Here is a 23,074-nt window from a genome sequence, read left to right as displayed (position 1 = left end):
CAATTCTAAAAGCACTAACTCTAATGCTGCGAGACCTATTGCATTTCCAATGCTTGTTGTATCTACTCTTTAATCCAGAGAGGGGCCCAGTTCGTTCTCTTCCCGTTAAAGAGTACCGTGTCATTGGCTGTGTGCTCGAGGTCGTGCCGGTCGCACTTTTCAGACAGAGTTGTTGTAGAACTGCTGGGGTGTCGGATCCACGTTTGCTTCACTGCTGGTCCACACGGGGGGCGATATATCTCCCAGTCACACCGTTACTGCGTTCCCTTTGGCAGCATTGGGGCACCCTAGACCTGGTCACTAAGAAAGAGGGGCCCACCTGTGCAGTCCAAGGCCACTGTCCCACCACTAGGCATCTTCAAGGCCGGCCTCTTGTGGCCCCTCAAATGTCCTCCCCAGGGGGCTCCGTTGAGGTGATGTTGTCATATAGCTCTTCGCCACTGTTTGCCTTCTTCTTTCAACGTGTAGGCGGTCGCCTTTGGCCTCTGATCACTGCAGCATACCGACCACGGGACTGATTTCTCTCTGGTCCCGTGTTTCACCCCAAGCGCAACAGTCCCAGGCAGGAGTCACTTGGGATGACAGCTGTTTATTGGTGAGTCGCTTCCAAGATTTAATAGGGGGTCTCTCCCCTCCCCCAACCACCGCTCTGTCATGCCTTCTCGCTCACGCCAACGCCCATGGAGCAGGGGCGAGTGATTTCCATATTCACCACTCAAGTCAGGCTGCCTGGGCGAGGTCGACCCGGCACGCCAATACTGGCATAATCCCTCAGCCGACCCCCCAGGCGACTCCTGCTGTTCCTGTCCACTTATTTTGGGGCTGCTGATGTATGTAGGCTTGCTGTTACTGCTTTGGGGTCAGGCGTGTGCGGGCGTCCGCACGACTCACCGCAAATCACCTTGAGACCCTCATGGGTGAGTAGCGCGCTTACAATTCCCTGATTGATTGATTGATTGAATCCTGATGCCTCCTCGATGATTCACTCGAGGGCCTCTGGCAACGCAAGTCCGTGGCCTCCTGCAATGTTTGGGCCCTGCAGTTCTGCTCGATGTTGATCCTCTGTCCGGGTTGCTTTCCTGCTTTTGGACGATACGCTGGGTTCCCGGCAGTAAGGGCTACACGTTTCGGTGCATGGATCGGAGCTGTGTGACGGATTAATGAGCAGCGGAGGTTGGAGTGTTAGGGAGCTTCTTTAGCGTGCGGCCATCTTGGTCGATGCTTGGCCACGCCCCTCCTGTCGTCAGAAATGGAAAATGCTACTTACCAGTATGCATCTGTTCTTGGCATGTAGACCTGCAGAGTTGTACACTGTGCATTAGATCGCCACCTGGTGTTGGGCTCGGATGATTGCAGGTTGTTGTCTTCTTGGAAGAAGTCTTTGTAGTCACGAGACCGGTGACTCCTCCCTTGGACAATACTACGCATGGGCATCGGCTTCATCCTTAGATTGTTTTTCGCCATGATGGGAAATGATGGAGCTAGTAGAAGTAAAGAAAGAAGGATGTCCATGCGTGTGCATCTAAATAAGATGAAAAACTGGAACGGATACAAGTCCCGGGGAGGCGGGAGGGCGTATACAACTCTGCAGCTCTACATGCCAAGAACAGATGCATACTGGTAAGTAGCATTTTCCGTTCAAGGCATATGAGCTGCAGATTGAACACTGTGCATTGATTGTGCAGCAGTATCTCCCTTAGCGGTGGTCACCTGTATCCGTTGCAGTGGTTTGAAAGAGAGTTCTAAGGACAGTTTGGCCTACAGCAGCTTGCTTCTTGGCTTGCACATCAACACAATAGTGTTTGGTGAATGTGTGTGGTGTAGACTATGTTGCTGCCTTGCATATGTACTCTAGGAGTATGTTTCCTAAGAAAGCCATAGAGGCTCCTAGTTTGCGGGTAGAGTGCGCCCTAGGAGGAACTGTTAATGTACGTTTAACTTTAATATAGCATATTTGTATACACTTTACAATCCACCTTGCAATCCCACCTTTTGAGATGGGGTTGCCTTTGTGTGGAGGAGAGAAATATACAAACAATTGTTTTGTCTTTCGAAAGGATTTAGTTCTATCTATATAGTATAAGAGAGCCGTCTTAACTTCTAATGTGTGTAAAGCCTTTTCCGCTACAGAGTCTGGGTTTTGGAAAAACACCTGTAACTCTACGGATTGATTTAGGTGAAAAGGAGTGATAACTTTTGGAAGAAATTTTGGATTAGATCTAAGAACCACTTTGATAGGATGTATTTGAAAAAATGGTTCTTGTATAGTGAAAGCTTGTATCTCACTTACTCTTCTGAGAGAAGTAATGGCAACAAGAAAAGCTGTTTTCCATGTTCGGAATTGCAATTCACATTTATGTAGCGGCTCGAAAGGGGGCCCCATGAGTCTTGTAAGGACAAGATTGAGGTTCCACACAGGAGAAGGTGGCAATCTGGGTGGGATTATTCTTTTTAATCCTTCCATGAATGCTTTGATTGCAGGTACTCTCAAGAGAGACAGATGTTGCCTGTTTTGTAAATAGGCTGCAATTGCTGCAAGGTGCAGGCGTATGGAAGAATATGCCAAATTAGACGTTTGTAAATGTAAAAGGTAGCAAATAATATTTTGGATGGAAGCATCCAGGGGATCAATTTGATTATCGTTGCAATAAATGGCAAATCTTTTCCATTTAGCGGCATAACACGCTCTGGTAGTGGGTCTCCTAGCCTCTTTAATGATGTTCATACAGTCTGGTGGTAGGTTTAGATAACCAAACTCTAAGACTTCAGGAGCCAGATCGCCAAATTCAGTTGGTTTGGGTCTGGGTGTCTGATTTCTCCATGGTTCTGTGTTAACAGGGAGGGTGTGAGCCGTAGCTTTTGATGTGGAACTAGAGAGAGATCTAGTAGTGTGGTGAACCACGGTTGGCGTGCCCATGTGGAAGCTACTAGGATCAGTGTGAGAAACTGTTGTCTGAGCTTGCGCACTACTAATGGAATGAGTGGGAGAGGCGGAAAAGCGTACGCAAATCTGCCTGACCAGTTCAACCATATCGCATTGCCTTCGGACAGTGGGTGTGGAAACCTGGCGGCGAAGGCTGGGCATTTTGCGTTTTGGTGTGTGGCAAACAGATCTATGTGTGGGTGCCCCCACCTTCAGAAGAATGGCTGAAGAACTTGTGGATGTAGTTCCCATTCGCGAATCGGTTGTGACTGCCGACTTAACAGATCTGCTATCTGGTTTTGAACCCCTGGAAGGTGTTACGCTAACAGATAAATGTTTTGAGGAATGGCCCATCTCCAAATGTTCTGTGCAAGTTTGGACAATTGCAGAGAGTGTGTACCCCCCTGTTTTTTTATATAGTACATGGCTGTCATATTGTCCGTCCTGATTAGGACAGATTTGTTTTGTACTTGAAGTTGAAAAGTCTTGAATGCTAAGAATATTGCTAGCAGCTCTAGATGGTTGATATGGAGCAGTTTTTGTTGATTGGTCCATTGACCCTGAGTTGTGTGATGTAAGAGATGGGCTCCCCACCCCGTGAGGGATGCGTCTGTTGTGAGCACTACTTGTGGAACAGGCTCGAGGAACGACCGCCCCTTTGTCAAGTTTTTGGTGTTCCACCACTGCAGAGAGCGTTGCGTGCGGCTGTCTACCAACACCAGGTCTGTCAGTTGACCTTGAGCTTGTTTCCACTGTTGTGCTAGGCATTCTTGTAATGGGCGCATTTGCAATCGTGCGTGTGGTACTATGAAGATGCAAGATGCCATCATGCCTATGAGTCTCATAAACACCCTGGCTTGCAGAGATTGTTGGTGTTGAAAAGCTGTGACTAAGGCTTGAATGCTCTGTATCCTTGATGGACTGGGATACGCTAGAGCTGTAGACGTGTTTATTGTAGCCCCTAGATACTGATATACATGCGAAGGCTCCAGGTGCGACTTTATGTAGTATATTGTAAACCCTAAGTCGTGCAATGTTTGAATTGTTTGATGTGTGTTTTGGACACACTGATTGAATGACTTGGCTTTTATGAGCCAGTCGTCCAGATAAGGGAAGACATGTATTTGTTGTCTTCTGAGATGTGCTGCTACCACTGCTAGACATTTTGTGAATACTCTTGGTGCGGTTGTCACTCCGAATGGGAGGACTTTGAACTGGTAGTGTTGCCCTTGCAGTACTAACCTTAGATACTTTCTGTGGGCAGGATGTATGGGGATATGGATGTAGGTGTCCTTTAGATCTAGTGTTGTAAGGAAGTCGCCTTGTTGCAGCAGTGGAAGCACTTGTAGAGTGATCATATGAAAATTATCCTGATTGTATGTAATGGTTGAGGGGCCTGAGGTCGAGAATTGGCCTTAGTGTTCCGTCCTTTTTAGGAATTAGAAAATACAGCGAGTAAACGCCTGTTCCTTGTTCTTCTATAGGAACTATCTGAATAGCATCTTTTTGTAGAAGTGATAGAACCTCCTGTTGAAGCAGAGTCAGGTGGTCTGTAGACATTGGACGCTGCCTGGGAGGTATGTGTGGAGGGGTTGCTGTAAGTTCCAGGCAGTAGTCATTTTGGATAGTCTGTCTTACCCACTTAACTGTTGTAATGGAGTTCCAGACAGGTAGGAACTGTGTTAATCTGCCCCCTACAGGAGTGGAATGCCGTGGGGGGAGCAGAGGGAAGGCACTGTTTTGTGGCGGAAGAGGATCGGTTGTTATTGTTACCGCGACCTCTTCCTTTGTTATTATTGCCTCTGTATTCTCCTCTAAAGTATCCCTTGTTAGAGGATGTTTGGGATTTGAAAGATGTTGTAGTGTCTGCTCCAGTTTGTTTGGAACCTCCTCTGTAAGAAGAGCGACGAAAGGAGCTTCTAGCTGGTATGGACTGTAAAGCCCCCATAGACTTTGCGGTGTCTGTATCTTTCTTCATTTTTTCCAGCGTAGTGTCTACTTCTGGGCCAAATAACTGGTTCTGATTAAGCGGTTGGTTTAAAATGGTGGTTTGCACTTCTTGTTTAAACCCTGAAATGCGTAACCACGCATGTGTACTGAGTATGACACTGGTGTTTACAGCTCTAGATGCTGTGTCTGCGACATCTAGCATGCATTTTATTGAGGCATTGGATATTAACTTGCCTTCCTGTATAAGGTCAGTTGCTTGATCTTTGTACTGATCTGGTAGGTGCTCAAGTAGTTTTTATAATTGGTCATAATGAGCCCTATCGTAACGAGAGAGGAGGGCTTGTGTATTTGCTATACGCCAGATGTGTGTAGCTTGTGCAGCTATTCTCTTACCTGACGCGTCAATTACTTTTGATTCTTTGTCAGGTGGGGGTGCTTCGCCAGAAGTTTGAGAGTTTGCCCTCTTCCTAGCATTGGCCACAACTAATAAGTCTAGTGGCAGATGTCCTTTAATGTAGACAGGATCTGTGGGTGCTGGTCTATATTTTTTCTCGATTCTAGGGTTTAATATTCTAGAACGTACAGGGTCTTTAAATACCTCTGGAACCTGTTTTATAAACCCTTTGATCATGAGAAGAATTTAAGCAGACCGCTGAGACTGCTCAAAGGTATCTAGGAGAAAATCTTCTATGCTATCGGAATGCATAGGGACTCCATGGTAAACCGCAGCTCTGTTTAACAGCTGACCAAAACCAATGGTATCTTCTGGAGGGGAAGGCTTTGATGGGTATGACTGAGGTTCAGGGATGTCAGGCACATTTTGTGGGTTTGAAAAATCCCATATAGGTAAATTTTTTGGGTTTGCATGTCCTCCCCTCCACCCAAATTGTATTCTTCATCATTCTGCTGCGGGGAATGTGATGATAATGGAGAATGTACAGGAGAGATTTGAGGTGATATGTGAAGAAAAGCAGGAGAAGGAAAGAAAGGTATAGGAGAGGAAGGGTGCATAGGAGATGTTGCACAGTCCTTTTTGGCAGGAACCACAGGTGTGGTTGGTGCATCTGCTGGTCTCTTCTTGTTAGGTGTAGCACCTACATGACCTGTTTTTGGGTCTATGTAGATCTTCTTTTGTCGAGGATCTGGCCTAAAAAGTTCTCCCTGCTCTACAACTTTCTTGGGCGTCGATCTTTTCGGTTCCAGAGGAGGTGGTCATGTGTCTTTAGCCTTGGGAGGTGTTATAACGTCCTGTGGCATATTTTTTGGTGCCGAAGGCATTGTTTTCGGCTTTGTAGGCATGTTCGAGGATTTGGGCACCTCGGAATCAGACTTTGAGTTTTTCGGCGTTGAAGGTGTAGAAGTAGACAGCTTCGGAGCAGGTGCTTCTTTCGGTTTCGGTACCGGTACGTCTTTATGTTTTGGTGCCGGTACTGGTTTAGGCTTCGATGCCGACGGGTCTTTTGGCTTCGGTGCCGAAGGGTCTTTTGGCTTCGGTGTCGAAGGGTCTTTTGGCTTCGGCGCCGAGGCGTCTTTATTTTTTGGTACCCATGGCAGAGGCTTGCTCGGTGTTGGGGCACTAGAAGGCTTAGTTGGTTTCTTCGGAGCCGGGCTGGAAAGCGGGGCTTTCGAAGCAGGTATTCGGTCTCGACTGGGCCCTTTGGGCTGAGTGCTGACCTTTGCCTTCGGTTTGGGCAGAATATGTAGTGCAGGGGCAGGAGTACTCACGCGATGACCCGATGGAATGTAGTCATCGGAGTCGTCCGCCTCTGATATGATCTGGAGATCAGGTGAGTCTTCTTCGGGAACGAGGGGAACCTCTTCGTCGAAGATGTCTTCCGGTACTGGAGCTGATCTCCTCATTTCGTGTCGACGTGCTCTCCGATCCCGGATGGTTTTCTTCAAACGGAAGGATGCACAAGCTGTGCAGGTCGACTCGTCGTGTTCCGGCGATAGACAGAGGTTGCAGACCTCGTGGTGGTCGCTATATGGAAACTTTGCTTGACATACCGGGCATCTCTTGAACGGAGTTCTTTACATGTGGTGTAGGCCACACGGCCCACTTCGATGACCGGAATGGAAACAATGGCGTCGAAAAGTATTGTAGTCGATGTTGAAGGTAGTTATTGGAAGTTTGTGTAAGTTCTGCGCCTCGAAGTTGCTGAAAAAAATTTTTCTGGTCTGAGCGGAGAAACTTTCATCCGAACCCAGTGGCGGAAAAAAACAATCTAAGGATGGAGCCGATGCCCATGCGCAGTATTGTCCAAGGGAGGAGTCACCGGTCTCGTGACTACAAAGACTTCTTCCAAGAAGACAACAACCTACAATCATCCGAGCCCAACACCAGGTGGCGATTTAATGCAGTGTACAATCTGCAGCTCATATGCCTCGAACATTAAGGGGCCCATTATGATGTCGGGCGGATTGCCACCGCCAGCCTGGCGGGGGCAATCCGCCCGACATTCACACTTGTTTTCCCCCCTGCCATATTAGTATGGCCGGGGGGACCTCGGCGGACGGTCTTTCCGTCCGCCGCTTTTCCGCCCCGGTCGCCTTGCGGCCGGGGCAGAAAAGGAATAATATGGTGGCGGTGTCTATCAGACACCGCCAGCCATATTATGATGGGCGTCTGTGGGAGCCTTTCTGCGGCAGTGATGCTGCCACGGAAAGGCATGCGGTCTTCAGAGTGAAGGAGAGGTGGGGGTGCACATGGGGGGGTACCTGTGGTACCCCCCTTCATTTGCATTAACAAAGCGGCAGGCACCGCGCGGTGCCTTCCGCTTTGTTTATGCAAATGCATCAATGCATTTTTAGCATCGTGGCGGGCGGTGCAGAGAGCACCGCCCGTCACAATGCTAAAAATGCAGGATGTGCCCGGCACTGTGGCGGGCACATCCTAATACCCCCCACGGGACCCCCACCCTTATGGTGGGCGGTCCCGAATTCCGACAGGATGCCAGGCGGACAAAGTCCGCCCGCCATCCTAATGAGCCCCTAAGTTTGCATGGCCTCATTTTCAATCAGGCAACTTTATCTACAGGAAAAAGCAAATTAATATCCTGGCACAATGCAAAATTATAATGACTTTTTCAAAGATTGATGAGCGGCCTCTAACGTGTTATTTTGATTGGCCGCCTCATAGATGTAAAGGGACTGCCACGTGCTTCTGTGAAGATTGAACCCCTCTGGAGCCTCATGCATCTACGTTAGGCCCCTGGATGCAGATGCTTCATTACTAAAGTTATATGTCCAAATTTCATGGCACCAACAACTATCCTGGCATGCAAGGACTGCCTTCAGAGACAAGAGATGAATTTGAAGCACACCAACAAGAATGGCCTGTCTGTATGGAGTCAAGGTAAAAGGAAAGCTTATACTTGTAAAGATGTGTACTTTGGTTAAGGGTGGGAAGGGGTGGCAATAAATCACCTTTAACACCTGGTTAATGTAAGCTTTCATAGAGAAGTGCAGCTCTAAGCGGAATCAGGGGAGCTAAGCAGGAAAATGGTGAAGCTTCAAACAATGGGTATCCACCTGCACTGTGATGCTCTGAAGAAATCTCCTCAACAACGGACTACTTTTAACAGATGATGGCACCTGTCGGTACTTCTCACTGCGTATTATCCACATATTGACGCAAGCAGACTCCAGCTCCTCCACCAGATACACCAGTGGCTCTAAGTAAACCACGAAGTCCAGGGCCATCAATGGTGGGAGCAAAGTGGCACTCACGTTTACAGTAAGTATGAACTATATATTTTTGTTCTCAAAACAACAAGTTCAAATAAAAAACTCAATACGAGCTAAACTAAATAAATTTACAAAAGACAGGATGGACTATCTTGACAGTGCTTACCTAAGTGCGCCACACGACTAAGACGAGGGTCGAATCCAACCTGCAGTATTTTCTCAGTCCGGGCAAGGAAAAAGTTCACCACACCATCAGTGACCACACAGTGCGGAAATCCCTCAATCTTGTGGTGGAAGCCACGGCGCGTGCGCAGGCAGTCCCCGTGCTCGCCGCCGGACTGGATGCTGATTTGTTGACGATATGTTGTGGAGTAGCCTGTGATCTCTCGTACAGCACCGCCAACCTGCAGTTCAGAGGAGGGAGAACCGGTCGAGAAAAAGAATGTAAGTGAGCCCTCAAAGGCACTGCAATTTCAAAGCATCACACGCTCGCTCACAAAATGACGAAAGCTTTGAGACAGGCATTTAAAAAAAATTGCAAGTACTTTTTGCTCTTATTAATCAAGGAAAAGAAAAAAGCAAAGGAATAAAGATCAGGAAATAATTTCGTTCAAAAGGAATACTAACATTAACGACATTCCTAAAGTCATATAACAAGTGACCAGTTATCTATCATGGTAAAATAAGCTGATTAAATTCTTCATGGTTAGATTTAGGTTGAAATACAGATCAACAAGCTAATCACGCCTGGCTGTATTTATTTTTGCATTTTTCTTCAACTAACATACTTTCAACGAAAAAGCCTCTGCTGTTCGTTTTTAAAAACATATAGCAAACTTTGAACATTTTAGCAAGATTGTGTAGTTTCAAAAAAGAGCTTTAAAGGGTATGGAGAAAGAAGCTTTGCATTATCGCACACCCCTGTGATCGTCCACTGGATGCATTTTGGACTGTCTGCAGCCCTTATGGTTAGAATCTGGTTTGCCTACCATGGAGGGGGATTACTACATTTGAGTACGGGAAAATGATGATCGGTGCCTCTGTTTTATGGTAGTTTAGAAGAAGAAGAGGCTATAATTTGCTTCATAATTTCATCATACCTGTAATGTAGTGGGGCCCTAGGCCCCCATACAGTAATAAAGATAAAACAGACACTGGAATATGCTTAGTGTAACTGGCCTAGGGCACGTGCACCCGGCCCCTTTGATTGCCAGGGTCACATGTCCTATGACGCCTGTGTTAGATGGGTGTGGGGTGTAAGCCAGCACTCGGGGAGTGGCTGGCACAGCAAACACTAGACCAGTGACCAGCAGGTCATTACATCCCTCCCAAGCGTTATTCAAGCTGGAACAAGTCCAACCTGTGGGAACGAATAAAACAATAAGAGAAAACTTCCACTGAGTCTATTCAGCTGCCTACAGAACAAGAGGATGGTACAACTGCAGCCAGCATCACAGTTCTACTTGGCAGAATTCAAGGGTGAACTGCGGATCCAGTTCTCCCTGGACTCAAGGCGTGGAAGTTGACATCCAAAGTCTCTATATATACAGTTCTCCGTGACGGTGCAGGTGGAGTGATCTTAAATCTGGCAGATGTTACATTTTCACAAACTACGTCCTGGCTCCACGAACATTAAGCCTCCGATGACGGATGACATTGTTGTTGTTGTTAAATCATTGCCAAGGCAACAGTGCTTCCAGCTGCTGAGTACTGGAATAGTTACAGACATCCTTCTCTCACTAGCTTGCACCTCACCTGGGTGTTCCCCTCTCAAGGGATGTCCCGGAGGGTATCTTCACCAGACTCCCACTGGGCTGGGTGTACTTCGCCATGTCACTCCAGGACAACCTCTAGGTTCGTGGAAGAAGAGTTACGAGTCCCACCTTCAAGTCCCTCACTCCACCTAGAGGGTAGTTGGTTCCAGATAGCAGTACTCCTGCCACCTACACTATGGTGCATTGGCATTGATGGGATGGCCTTTAGAAGACCCAGATTACTACACTAGATCTTCGTCTTCCTGGCACCTGCGGGGGAGCTGCTGTAGACTCATCTCTCGGGGTGGAACCCTCTCTCACCGGCCGTCCCTTTGGCCTTTGCCCTGGATCACCACGGTCTGGTGTGGAGTGGTCAGATCATCTTCTAGACCCCACGTCCGAGGCCACTCAGGATGTCCGAGCAGTCTCACAATCCAGTCTCTGGTGCGACCCCAAAGGTGGATGTCACAAATGGTCCAGGTTGCTCACATTTACAGTCACCAAGTTTGCTTGGTGTTACCCAAGACTTCTGGACAGCTAGCCTCTCATAGTGCCACCAATGTTACCTAGGTACTGTGCTTCACTCCTGATGTTCTTGCACTCAGATGCCTTCTGTATCTTGCGGTGTGCCAAGTGTCTGATCACACACTCCTCTCTTTCTATTTTCTCTTCTTCTTTGAACTTCTTCTGCAGTGGCCTCATGCCACACAATTTCCTTTTCCTTGTTCTTTCACTTCGCGACGCAGTCTGGTCCCATCTTGTCGTACTCATCTTCTCTGCCCAGGCCTCTCCATGTGACGTGCGCTTCACACGGGTCTCCCTGGCAATGTCCTACCCCTAGGACAACGCATTCTCTTCACCCGGTGAGCAGGCCTGTCGTAGTGACCTTCCTCCATTCATGACCTCTCCTAGGCCTTCAAACTTTGACTTCAGGTCAATCTTGTCAGACCTCTGGCAGGTCATCTTCTCTGACCTCTGGCAGGTCATCTCTTTCTGACCTCTCCCAGGTCATCCTCTTGTAGGTTATCTTCTGACCTCTGGCAGGTCATCTTCTCTGACCTCCCGTATGTCTCCTCTTTGACCTCTTGCCGGTCTCTTCTCCTGAGGACGCATTTCTGGTGCCTCAATGCCACGCCGATGTGGCTCTCTCTCTGCAGCCTCCACTCGGGCGACTTCACCAGATCTGTCACGCTGTGTGACATCACGGGCCCTCTTCCTAGCCGGTCACTCACTCCTGGGCTCCATACCGGACAACCAGCTTCTCTGACATTGTTTCTGCCAGCCAGTGACTTCTCTTGCACATGCACATGGCATTACAACCTCCCTGGTCTTTTCTGTGCACTCGTTTTCCTTGTCCTCATGGCAGCTATCTTGGCATGGAGAGGCTCAAGCTACTTTGGGGTCCTCCGGCTACTAAGGAATACCGTCCATCCTCATTTCCACTCTGCAGCCCACATGGGTCAAGTGGCCGGTTCTTGTCTTGGCCGTCACTTCCAGTTGGTCCTGTTCCCAACACTTGGTAGTCCACTAGGGGTATGTTGCATCCTCTGTTCAGTCTTTTTCTCAGCTCATACCCCCTTGGTGCTGACCATCATTTTGTTTTTTCAGGGCCACCTCTTCTTCGCGCTGCATGATTTCCCTCACAGGATTTTATCTTTGATAGTAACCACCTATGGCCATTAGGTGGCACTGCAGCACCATTTATGGTCCACCATAGCTGGGTCCTATTTACCTTCCTCCTCATTGCTGCCACTTTAACAATGCAGATTTTGGTGTCTCTCCAGTGCCGCCAGGTGGTGCCTCAGCCATCCTTCACCCTCCACGGCAATTGTCCATTCCATCTTGGGTACAACCCTCTTATCTGCAGGCGCTGAGAGCTACACACGCTCGTGCAGCAGGACGAGCTCTCCCTGCCATTCAGGTAGGCTGCGTTGCTATCTCCAATACAGGGGCCATTGCAGCATTTATTTATTTTTTGTCCCAGAGCAACCAGCCTCTCTCTGGCGCTGCCACTGTCCCTTCGGCTCTGGCAATCTCTCCTTTTTAAGCCACGTGGGGGTCTCTCACCTGCAGAGAAAAACCAGCTACCGGCTGCAAGGTCACATCACGGGACGTCCTCCGTCGGTCCACAGCTCGGTTCTCTTGCATGGGGCTCACCGACATGAGGGCGGCCATGCCAGTGTCTGTCCACACATACCCTCATTTGCATATTTTTATCTGCACTGCTCACCGCCCACTCACAGTGCCGCCGACAGCTGCGCCCTCGCACCTCCATTGTTCTCACTCCTCAGCAGCAGCCTCTCTCACAATACGGGCTGCCACTATTGGTGAAATTTTAGTGCTTGGTGTCGATACTCTACGGGCCCAGACATCGGTCAGGGGTGCTGACAGATGTTCCCTCTTCAGGCCGGGAGCAGCCTAATTTCTTCAGGCCCTCCGCCGCAATGCTGCTGACAAACACCGCTCCCTCTTCTTCTGCAGCCACCCATCCTCAATCCGGCTGTCCTCCTCTACAGCTGGTACTTCAGATGACAGGTGGGCTCCCAGTCATCTTCATGTTCAGGGTTCTTATATCAGACCTGGCACTCCACCCCTTCTTGCATAGGGGGGAACACCACCGCTCGCTGCACCTACTTCCCCACCAGGGCTCACCTTATGCCCACAGGGCAGGCTGATGTAGTGCTACAGAGGCACTCTTGTGGTGTGACACCCTGTGATGACCTTTGACTACCGTTATTTTAATTGACTTTGGTGTGTTATTTTATCCTAGCCTGAATGTACAACATACTGCATATGCCGGTTTCTCTCAAAAGTTTCTTTCTTGTAATATTGCAGTCTTTCAGTGGGAGCTGTCACGGATTAGGACAGCCTTGCCATGCACAGAACGTGTGGGATGTGCATTTGAAAGCATGAGAGAGCGAGAGAGCCGTGTGGAATGTATTTTTTGGTTTCAAAATGCAGTGTTATGAGCAGTTGTGCACAAATGTGCATTGTATTGTACAATGGAAGTATTTTGAAGTTCTTACTATTGGCTTTGACATAGACTCATGTCATCCTGAATTCTGACTCTGCCTGGCTTGAGCTTTATCTGCGCACACAGCAATGTTTGCAAGTTGCTTGGGTTAATCACGTTCAAGGATTGTTTTGTGAGACATTGTTTAATGTACCCTGGAAGGCTTTCGTGAGCTTCGTCAAGATAAAGGCTGGAACATGTCAGATTGGAGAGGGAACGTGAGCGCTCCTTCCTGCCATTGGAATGCTTGCTTTGAAGCTGGCCAGTTCTGGTAAGATTCCTTTGGCTCACGGGGGGAAGGTTTCTCTCAAACCTTCTAGTGTGTTTGGAGATTATAAATCTGAGGGTTGTTGACTTAGAAACTGGGATTTTGGAATCCGAAGGGTGACGGACGCGTCTACTTCGGAATGGAACTCTGCCTGCTGAGGCTCTTAACCACGTCTGTTAATCCCCCGGTGAGGAGTGGGCTAAGATGCAGTGTTTGCACCAAGTTAAGCGTTGAGTTTTGATTATTGCCATTGTGATGTTTGGCCAGTGGCTTTGATCATTTGAGGTGTTTTCTTTGTGATGTGTGAGTGAGTTGAGGTGTACATCCAAAGTAATCATTTAATGTATCTAGTGTATATATATCTTTCTGATCCATCCAGCATATTATTTTTCTTCAGTGTTATCTCATATTATTGGCTGCTTGTTTATTCATGGTATTATTCATGCATTTAACTGCTGCATTAACCAAGTATGTTATTATTGCATGCATATCAACATATATATCTCTATGTTTATTTGAATATTCTGTATTTGGCATCTGGGAAAGCCTTTCTGTTACAGTGCATTGTATAAAATAAAACCCCAAGCCTTATTCTAAAAGAGAGAGAGTCTTTGCATTTTGTAAAATAAAACCCTTTTCTAAAGATGTTATTTGCTTTGTGTTAATGTCTCCAACCTCGCCGAGTGTTGAGTCACTGTGTGGGAGCTGTATTATCTGAAAGGCGAAGCAAGACAACTGGTGCTTCACCTGCTCTGCACCAGCTTTTCTGGGGTTGCGACAGACCGCATACTTTTCCTGCATGTGCCTCCTCGAGTCCGGGGACATTCCTCTTGGTGCAGGCACTGATTCACCGCAGTAGACTGTTGCAGAGTCCTGCGCAGGCGGGCACCATCTGATTCGCCCCCGTTCTGCATCATGTTGGTAGGAGAGCCCTCGACATGGGCACACCTTTCCCCCTGTTTCCAACTCTCAAGGCGGTAGCCCCCGCGGATCCAACCCGCTCGTCGCCAATGTAATGTAGTGGGGCCCAAAGCCCCCATACAGTAATGAAGATAACACGGACACTGGAATATGCTTAGTGGAACTGGCCTAGGGCACGGGTGTCCTTGACCTCCAAGGCTGCTGTGACTCTAACGTCCAACTACGCCATGTTGTGAAAATGTGCCTGCTGAATGGGGTGTCGTAGGCGAGAGGAGCCACCCTGTTGGTGGTGCCTCCAGGGCACCCTCGCATCATGAGCCGTAAACCCCCTCCTGCAGGAGAGGTGGTTTCCCATCAGCCCCTGCGATGCCTGACCCGATGGAAGCAAAGCTGGACAAGATCCTTGCTGCCATCTCTGACACCAGGAGCAGCCTCAGTGGATGCAGTAGCGGTGGAACTGGACATCTTCAGGGAGGACCATGTGAACTTTCAGACAGAGTCTCCAGGAGTCGGTCGTCCATACAAGCCAACTTGTTAGCAACTGAGGAAATTGCCAGCTAAGTTGCAGAGCTTACTCGCACAGTCCACCTTCTGAAGGGCAGAGTAAAGTATGCGGTGGGGAGATCGAGGCGTAATAACCTCAGCATTGTTGGCCTCCTGGAGGGGACGGAAGGAACAAACCCCACTACTTTCTTTGAGACTGGGCTCTCTGCCGCTGTGACTCTCGCGGAGTTATCTCCCTACTTTGCATTGGAGCTATCCCATCGGGTGCCTGTGCTGCGCCCTCAGCCAAGGTTCCCCACCGCAGACAGTGGTGGCACAGCTCCTGACCTTTAGAGACAAGGACTGATACTCGGAGCTGCTAGATAGTCCAGTCATCTTGCCTTTAAGAATGCAATAATTTCTTCTTTTCCTGGACTATAAGCTGTTGGTACAGCGCCAGTAGGCTTCCTTTTTGAAGGTGAAGCTGAAACTGTATGAAGCAGGCCTCACATATTCATTGCTATTCCCTGCAAAGCTTAAAGTGGTTGCGCACCACAAAACCTACTTTTTCACTGAGCCAGCAGACAAATGGGATTGAGTGGAGCAGAGGCAGTAAGTGCTGTCAGGATCGGAGCCCGCTGCTGGGGATTCGCCCTCATATCGTCCTGCGTTAAATGCAAGAGACCCAAGCTGTGGAGACATACCGTGCCGACTGCCGACACCCCGACCCCGACGGAGGCACAGAAGGAGTGGATGGAGGCACTGGTGGCTGTGGCTGGAGTTTCTGACCAGTCTCCTCTCAGGGTTGCCTCAGGAGTGGTTTTGTCAGGTTGCGAATCACACTCTTCACGGTCTAGTGTCACCTCATGTTTCCCTGCCAGAGTTACACCGCAAATGGCTGATGACATTGACTGATGGAGACTGAGAGTAGCAACTTCTTCTTCCCCCTCACCCCTGTTTCGCAGCTCCTGCAGGCCTAACTGCATCAACCAATCTTTGTACTGAGGCTCTGTTACTCTACCGCGATCGGGCACCCCTATGCCTGCTTAGATGTGACGATTGTCCTTACAAGCTATTAACCTCCGGTTCTCCTCCTTTTGGCCTGGTTGCTTACTTCGGCTTTACTGTTGGACTACTAAGCCATGACCCCCACGTTGCTGTTCACATGAACCACTCTGTCACATTTGTGAAGGGCCCAGAAGACTTACAGTTCACTGTTTGGGCAGTCAGATGTTACCCTGCCGCCCTGGGGTTGGGAGTTGTTTTTTCTATTTTGTTGGTGATCTTGAGTTTTATATAATGGGTATTGCACAGCCAGGGTGCAATCAGTCAGCTTTACCAGTCCTTCACAAGCCAGGCTGGAAGTGCCTACAGAATGTAGGGGTTGTCATTTTTAACCTGGAATATCTGGGATATGGGCACAGCCAAGAAGCATCAGTCCATCTATCAATACATTAAAATGCAGGGGGCCCATATCGCTTTCTTACAAGAACCCATGTGGCAAAGGGAGAGGAACTAAAACTTCAGAGACGTTGGAGGGGACTTGCTACAGTACAGTATTCGGACTATGCGAGGGGACGCTAATATGGGTGTGACTTTTTGGTACCCTTTCAGCGTGTAGCAGTTGAGGTGAACCCGGAAGGCCATTATGTCTTTGTGGAGGGCCGGCTGGAGGGCTCTGAGGTTCTTCTGGGGACTGTTTACTTACCAAATACTGAGCAGGCGCACTTCCCGGCCCCATGTGTCATCCTTTTTGATCAGATGGGCTCATCTACTTTGGATACTGGGAGGGGGGGGGGTTTATTGCATATTGAATCCTGAGTTCTGAGTTCAATAGATCACACCCGCAACTCCCACTGTGCGTGCTGCATCCTATTTGTCACAGTGGCTGATGCAATGGTCCTTAATTGATTGCTGGAGGGCGCTGTACCCAGATGTCTGGTAATATTCCTACTACTCCCCACCCCATAAGTTACATGTCCAACTTGATCACTTCTTCTCTCATGGTACCCTTCAACTCTGGGTTATGGTGGCGGAGTACTTGGGGAAGACCCTCTCTGACCATAGTCCGCATCTGCTGCACACTGTGTAGAGGGAGCCTACACTGCTTGTGCCCACTGGGAAACACCCACTACAACACAGTCACTACAACGCACTACCTTTACAATGCAGTCATTACACCGCTACTGCCTTTAAATCGCATGCCATTACAGCACATATCACTATTGTTTTATTATTATTAATATATATATTATAAAAAAAATAATAATTAATATTATTATTGCCATTACAAAGCATACCATTACAACGCATTGCATTACAATGCATTATAAGGTAAGTAATGGAGATTTTTTGTTTTAGGGCAAGTATTGGTTTTGGGGTACAGCGAATAGCAATTTTTACCACTACACTATCCAACACTTTCCCTACTGTTGCACTCACTGGGGTGGGAATAGTAATTTTTACCCCAACACTATCCAACACTTACCCTACTGTTACCCTCACTGGACTGGGTATAGTCATTTTTACCCCTACACTATCCAACACTTACCCTACTGTTGCCCTAAAAGCATTATGCGTTGTAATGGTATGCCTTGTAATGTAATGAGTTGCAATGGTGGTTTAAAAAAATGCGTTGTAATGGCATGCGTTGTAAAATCATGCTATGTTAAAACTGCATTGTAAAAGCATGCATTGTAATTGTTTGCATTGCAACGTCATAAATTTGTGCCCACCTGGCACTTACAACCTCCGGCCCTGAAGGACCCTGTCTTTCATGAAATAACTTGAAAAAGTGTACTACCATGTGACAGAGTGGGAAGCTCTCAAGACAGTGGTGCAGGCCACTGATACATGCAATCATCGGGGCAAGGGTAGAGATTGGTGGAAAACTCAATCAGGTAGTCTTCTCCATAGGAGGACTTGAAAAGGCTGCAATGGCAGGGGATCTGGCCGGTAACAACTGATTGAAGCAAGGGACCGTCATTCCCGGTTCCTTCCTGTGTCTAGATTACACGGCGTATCAGGCGAGGAGACATGAGGAGGGAAACAAACCAGGTCGCCTTTTGGTATGGCTTTTATAGAGCGCAATGGATATGGAGTCAATACCTGCCATCTGCCTTTCCTCGACAATGGTCACCACCCCTCAGGGGGCAATACACGTTGCTTTCTGTGCTAATTTTTGGACCCTGTACAACCCAGTGCGGCGACAATCTAGTATTTGTGACTTTTTATAAAATGCATGAAGCACTATTGGCCCCCAAACTCCTAAAGGTTTATACTAATGCCCTCAATATGGGGTAATCTATGCGTGAGGTGCTTCTAGTTTTACTCCTGAAGCCAGGTCGGGAATCCCTAGAGGTATCTTCTTAAAGACTGCTATCTTTGATAGGAAGCGATAATAAGATACTTACTAAGGATATGGATTGGCCGTCGTATCTCTGCCCTACTACTGGTGGGCAGAGGCTCACACCAGGGTTGCCCACTCTCCCCACCACTCTTTGCCCTGGCGGTGGAGCCTCCTGCACAGTGGCTTCAGCAGACTGGGCAAGACTAAGGCATACCAGTCGCCGTTGTCACACATGCCATCTCTCTGTATGCGGATGATGTCATTGTGTACATCAGGGATATCCGTGGTGGCATTGGAGGTATCCTGCGTATACTGGTGGACTTTAAGACCTCATGGGGCCTGCGAGTGAATTGGCATAAAACCTGTCTTTTTCCACTACGCTCAGACTGCCTTCCGCATCCCATAACAATTGGTGAACAAGTTGTTTGGGTATAAATATGCATCATACAACTCAGGATATCCTGTATGGCAATCTCAAGAGGGTGATCTCCTCCTTATGACCACAAATTACTGTCTGGTGCTCTCTCCCCTTGACGGTGCAGGACCGAGGTTGCCCTCTCTAAAATGGTTACGCTTTCGAGACTCTTTTACTTCACTAATTTACCAATCATTGTCCCTTGAAGCACATTTATGACACTAAATACAATGTTGGGAGGCCTTGTGTGGAATAAAGGGAGAAGTTGAGTAGCACTGCCCAAACTACAACTGCCAACGGTGCGTGGAGGACAGGAAGCTCCTGTGTTTGAACACTACTGCCTCGCAGCACAGCTCCAGTGGCCAACCTGTTGGCAGGCTTGTCGCCATCTATCAGAGATGTGCTCAGGGTCAGAGCAGGGGAATTGAGGCTGATGCGAGAACTGTGCCTGCCGGGCTCAGCACTGCCAATGTCTTCAAATGCCCTCCTTCAAGTGACGTATGACTGCCACCATAGAGAGCTGAAGGTTGCGGCGGGATTGTGATTATACACTCCAGGGATCCCACTGGGCGTCATCGGTTCATTTCGAACCAGCATGGGTAGGAAGGGACCGGCACTTTGGGAACCAGTGTTGTGGGTACATTGGGGATATATTTCCACAATAGGGCCCTGATCCCCTTTGACCTCATGGCTGAGCAGACCGGTCATCAGGCAAGGTAATTTCTGGCACCCAGGCGTCTTATGAGGATGTAGGAGTGCATGTGGGGTGGTACTGATCGAGAACCTGAAACGCACCCCCTAACGCAGGTCCTTTATACCATGGGTAAAAGCAGGGCCAGACTGAGCATGGCTGGCACTAGACATTTTCTTGGTGGGTTGGAGGGGCATGGGCCGGTTTTGTGCTTGTGGGGGCCGGATTTATCACAGGCACCAGTTTTGCATCAGTGCTCAAATATCGGCCCCCTGTAGCAAAAGTTGAAGCATGCAAAATGCAATGCAAAATAGATTTGTTACACGTCCCCTTAGAGTCAGATGTACAAAGAATAGTAATAGCGTTTTCCAAATAGCGATTGTTTTGCAAATTGCTATTTGGTAATTGCTATTACTAATGTACAAAGGGGTTATTTAGGGCCACCTGTATCAAAAATCCATTTTACATTCCCTAAATAGCGAATTTTAGGTAATTGCTATTTAAGAATGCAAAACGGTTTGTAAAAACATAGCGATTACCTAATAGCGATTCCTACAGAGTCGCGATTGGAATTAGGTTATCGATATTAGGTTATGCTACTCCATTCATTCCTAGTGGAGAAGTGTGGCTCAATGGTTAGAGCGGCAGACCCTGATGCAGAGGTCTAGCCCGGGACCAGGGTTCAATTCCCCGCCTCGGCGGGTCTTGGGCTCAAGAAAATTCCACGGACCTGATAATTCTCGCCTCGGTGCCTATTCCAATCATGGAGTCCCACTCTGCAACTCTGGGCAATAGCTTGCTTAATCTCCACAACGGCCCCCACAACGCTAAGGATGCCTGGCCTCCACCTTGGGGGTGCCCAGGAGTGGACACCTCACAGGGAAAGCCAGGATGGGTTCCACAGCGGTATTCGTACAAGCGCCTTGAGACCCTTGCGGGTGAGTAGTGCGCTATAGAAGTATCAATTTACATTTTTTACATAAAGGCTCATAGATGCAAATAGTTTTGCAGAACTTAATTTGAGATTAACTATTTAGTAATCCCAAATTAAGTAATACAAAACCAAGGGTGCCTAGGTGCCTAAGGCCCCCCCCAAAAAAATGTGCACATGTAAAGCGCACAGACATGTGCGCGCTACATGGCACTTTAAAAAATGCATTTTTTCAAATTTGGCACATGGTTACCATTGAGTTGGAGTCGATGGTAATAGCATTTCCAGAATGCACAATTTGCATTTAGAAAATGCTTGGTACATGTGTTTAGAGAATCGCAAATTGTGATTCCCTATTTGTAGTTTCAAGTGTAGGTAGTCACAAAAAATTGTAATTACCTAAAATGCACTGCCAAAGCCTTTCAAACATCTTGAAACGCTATATTGCATCATCTGCGAATGCACAATAGGTTGATAGATGTGGCCCTAAGTTCTGCCAGACCTCAGGCCACAATGGGGAGGCTCCACCATACCTGCTTGTCAAGGAGAACTCCCATTCCCTTTATTCAACTACGACTGAAGCACAGAAGAATCTGGTTAAGAAAGTTTCTGAGTAGTTCACTGAGGGACCACCCAGAAGGAAGAAAGAATGTTGGGTTCAATGTATTTTTTTTTGCCAGCGATGTGATTATCTGATCTCATGAGTGACATGACATGGGATTCCACCGTATTCTAGAAATCGTAGATCGAGGCAGTGAGGAGATAATGTTTTTCAGTTTCCCAGCATGTTCACCAACTGGTCGCTAGAGGCCACCCGTGTTACAAATATAACTCGTTTCTATAGCATAAGGACCTCAACAAAGCTGACTGTGCATGAACCGTTAAAAATTGCGGATATGTATGAAATGGAATTTGAAATCATTTCATCCTATAAAGTTTTCGAAACTAAACAATAAAAACATTAGTAAGTTATGTGCTTTCTTGTCTATTAAAAAATGTCGGCGGTACAAGTGTCATTCATCACTTCAGGGCGCAACTGATTAGTAGAACATTCCCTCCCTCGGCAAAGCAGTACTCAAACAGTGGCTGCCAATACTGTGCTCGTCTGTCAAGAATCAACAAGACCTAAAATGCGGAGTTAGGTCATTTTCTGTCAGCATATCCGACATACCAATCATCCACTGTATTGTAATCAAAGATGATGCGTAGTCAGGGTCTAGTAGTCCATTAAGTATATTTATTCACAAGTACAGGAAGATGGTAAGTCCAGTAAATATCTCAGTAATTGTCTAAATGATTGCCCCACCAGGAGCAGCCTCTTGGCTGCTCAGCCATCCAGATCCAACTGACACTCCTCTCATTCTAACCCACTCCAACATTCTGCATGACCTCATCACATGTTGAGCATGTAGGCAGAGAGACACTATAGAGGGAGTGCAATCAGTAGAGTAAGACTACAACACATCTCCCTCATTATAATAATGGAAAACAAAGAGAGAGAGTGTGAAGCTGTTGGACACACGTGAAGCAAAAGAAGGAATAACAGTCAAACGTAAGGTAATAGTATAGTGGAACAAAATAGTGTAGCGGAACAACAAAAGAGAGGAAAGAAAGATGCATGAAATAAAGCAAAGCAAACATGCCATGCCAACTGCAAATGAAAAACAACAACCCAAACAAACACACAGCGAGCTAACTCAGCCCAAAGGCAACTCACCCTGGGCACTCCTTGACCCGAAGGACAACAAAATAAGGGAAAAGAAACAATCCCAAGTTAGTCAAAGTTTTGGGAATTACAACACTCAAAGGAAAACAAATTGATGAAAATCGCCATGCCCATGGCAAACATCTGATAGGTTTCTTTAGACCTAGAGCAAACAGACAAAATAATGGAAAACGCCATTCCCATGGCAAACATCAGATAGGTTTCTTTAGACCTAGAGCAAACAGATTTAGGGAAACTGAACCCAAGGAAAACAAAATGTGGATACTAAAGACCCACGACAAGCTAAAATAAGGAAAGGAAAACTTATAAACCTGTGACACAGACGTACAACTGGATGAGGGACACTCCACCAGAGTCAAAAGAAACAGCACATACATTTAACATCTACTACTCCAGGAAACAAAAAGACAAACTACAAATGACCAGCAAAATAAGAATGTCTCATGCTCTAGTGAGCTGTCTAAAACAAGGAATGTTGTGAATACGGGAAGATTCGCGACGTCTTCCACGAAAACACAACACTTCTGCCAACTTCATAACAAACATACAACTGTAACATGTCCCTATCCAGATGTTAAAATCACAAGTAAATAGAACATAACAAACTAAAACAATAAACGTGGTCACCGTAGTCTAAGATGAGCGATACCTCACCCGAAAGTCCAGTCCAATGAAGATGAGCGATACCTCACCCGAAAGTCCAGTCAGCAAAACAGAAAGTCAAATCCATGGAAGTCTAATTCAAATATTCATTCATCCAAAATCCAAATGTAGCAGGTAAGTTGATAATTGCGCCACAAACAGCACCATCAATGCGAGAGTTCCCCTCATGGTTGAGCGTGGAATCACCATGAAATCTTCTTTAGCGCATGTAAATCCAGAATAGCGTTTGTAATACTAGGTTTGCCACAACTATAATAAAGTTAGCCTTCAGGTAAATAAGATGTTGGCAAGAGTAAACAT

At 47.3% G+C, this 23,074-nt stretch overlaps 1 protein-coding gene across 10 annotated transcripts in view; it reads right to left on the bottom strand.

Annotated features, from left to right (window-relative positions):
- B4GALNT1 (beta-1,4-N-acetyl-galactosaminyltransferase 1) overlaps nucleotides 1–23,074 on the bottom strand; it is a 702,884-nt gene that overhangs the window by 23,114 nt on the left and 656,696 nt on the right. For all 10 annotated transcript variants that reach the window (XM_078688946.1, XM_078688955.1, XM_078688950.1 and 7 more), the window contains one exon: nucleotides 8,727–8,964. In XM_078688946.1, the coding sequence (XP_078545072.1) occupies nucleotides 8,727–8,964 (238 nt within the window). The remainder of the gene's footprint in view (nucleotides 1–8,726; nucleotides 8,965–23,074) is intronic.

Source organism: Lissotriton helveticus, chromosome 1_1 (genome assembly GCF_964261635.1).
Source record: "Lissotriton helveticus chromosome 1_1, aLisHel1.1, whole genome shotgun sequence".
In the NCBI taxonomy this organism is placed as follows: domain Eukaryota; kingdom Metazoa; phylum Chordata; class Amphibia; order Caudata; family Salamandridae; genus Lissotriton; species Lissotriton helveticus.
This window is presented reverse-complemented; position numbering and strand designations above follow the sequence as displayed.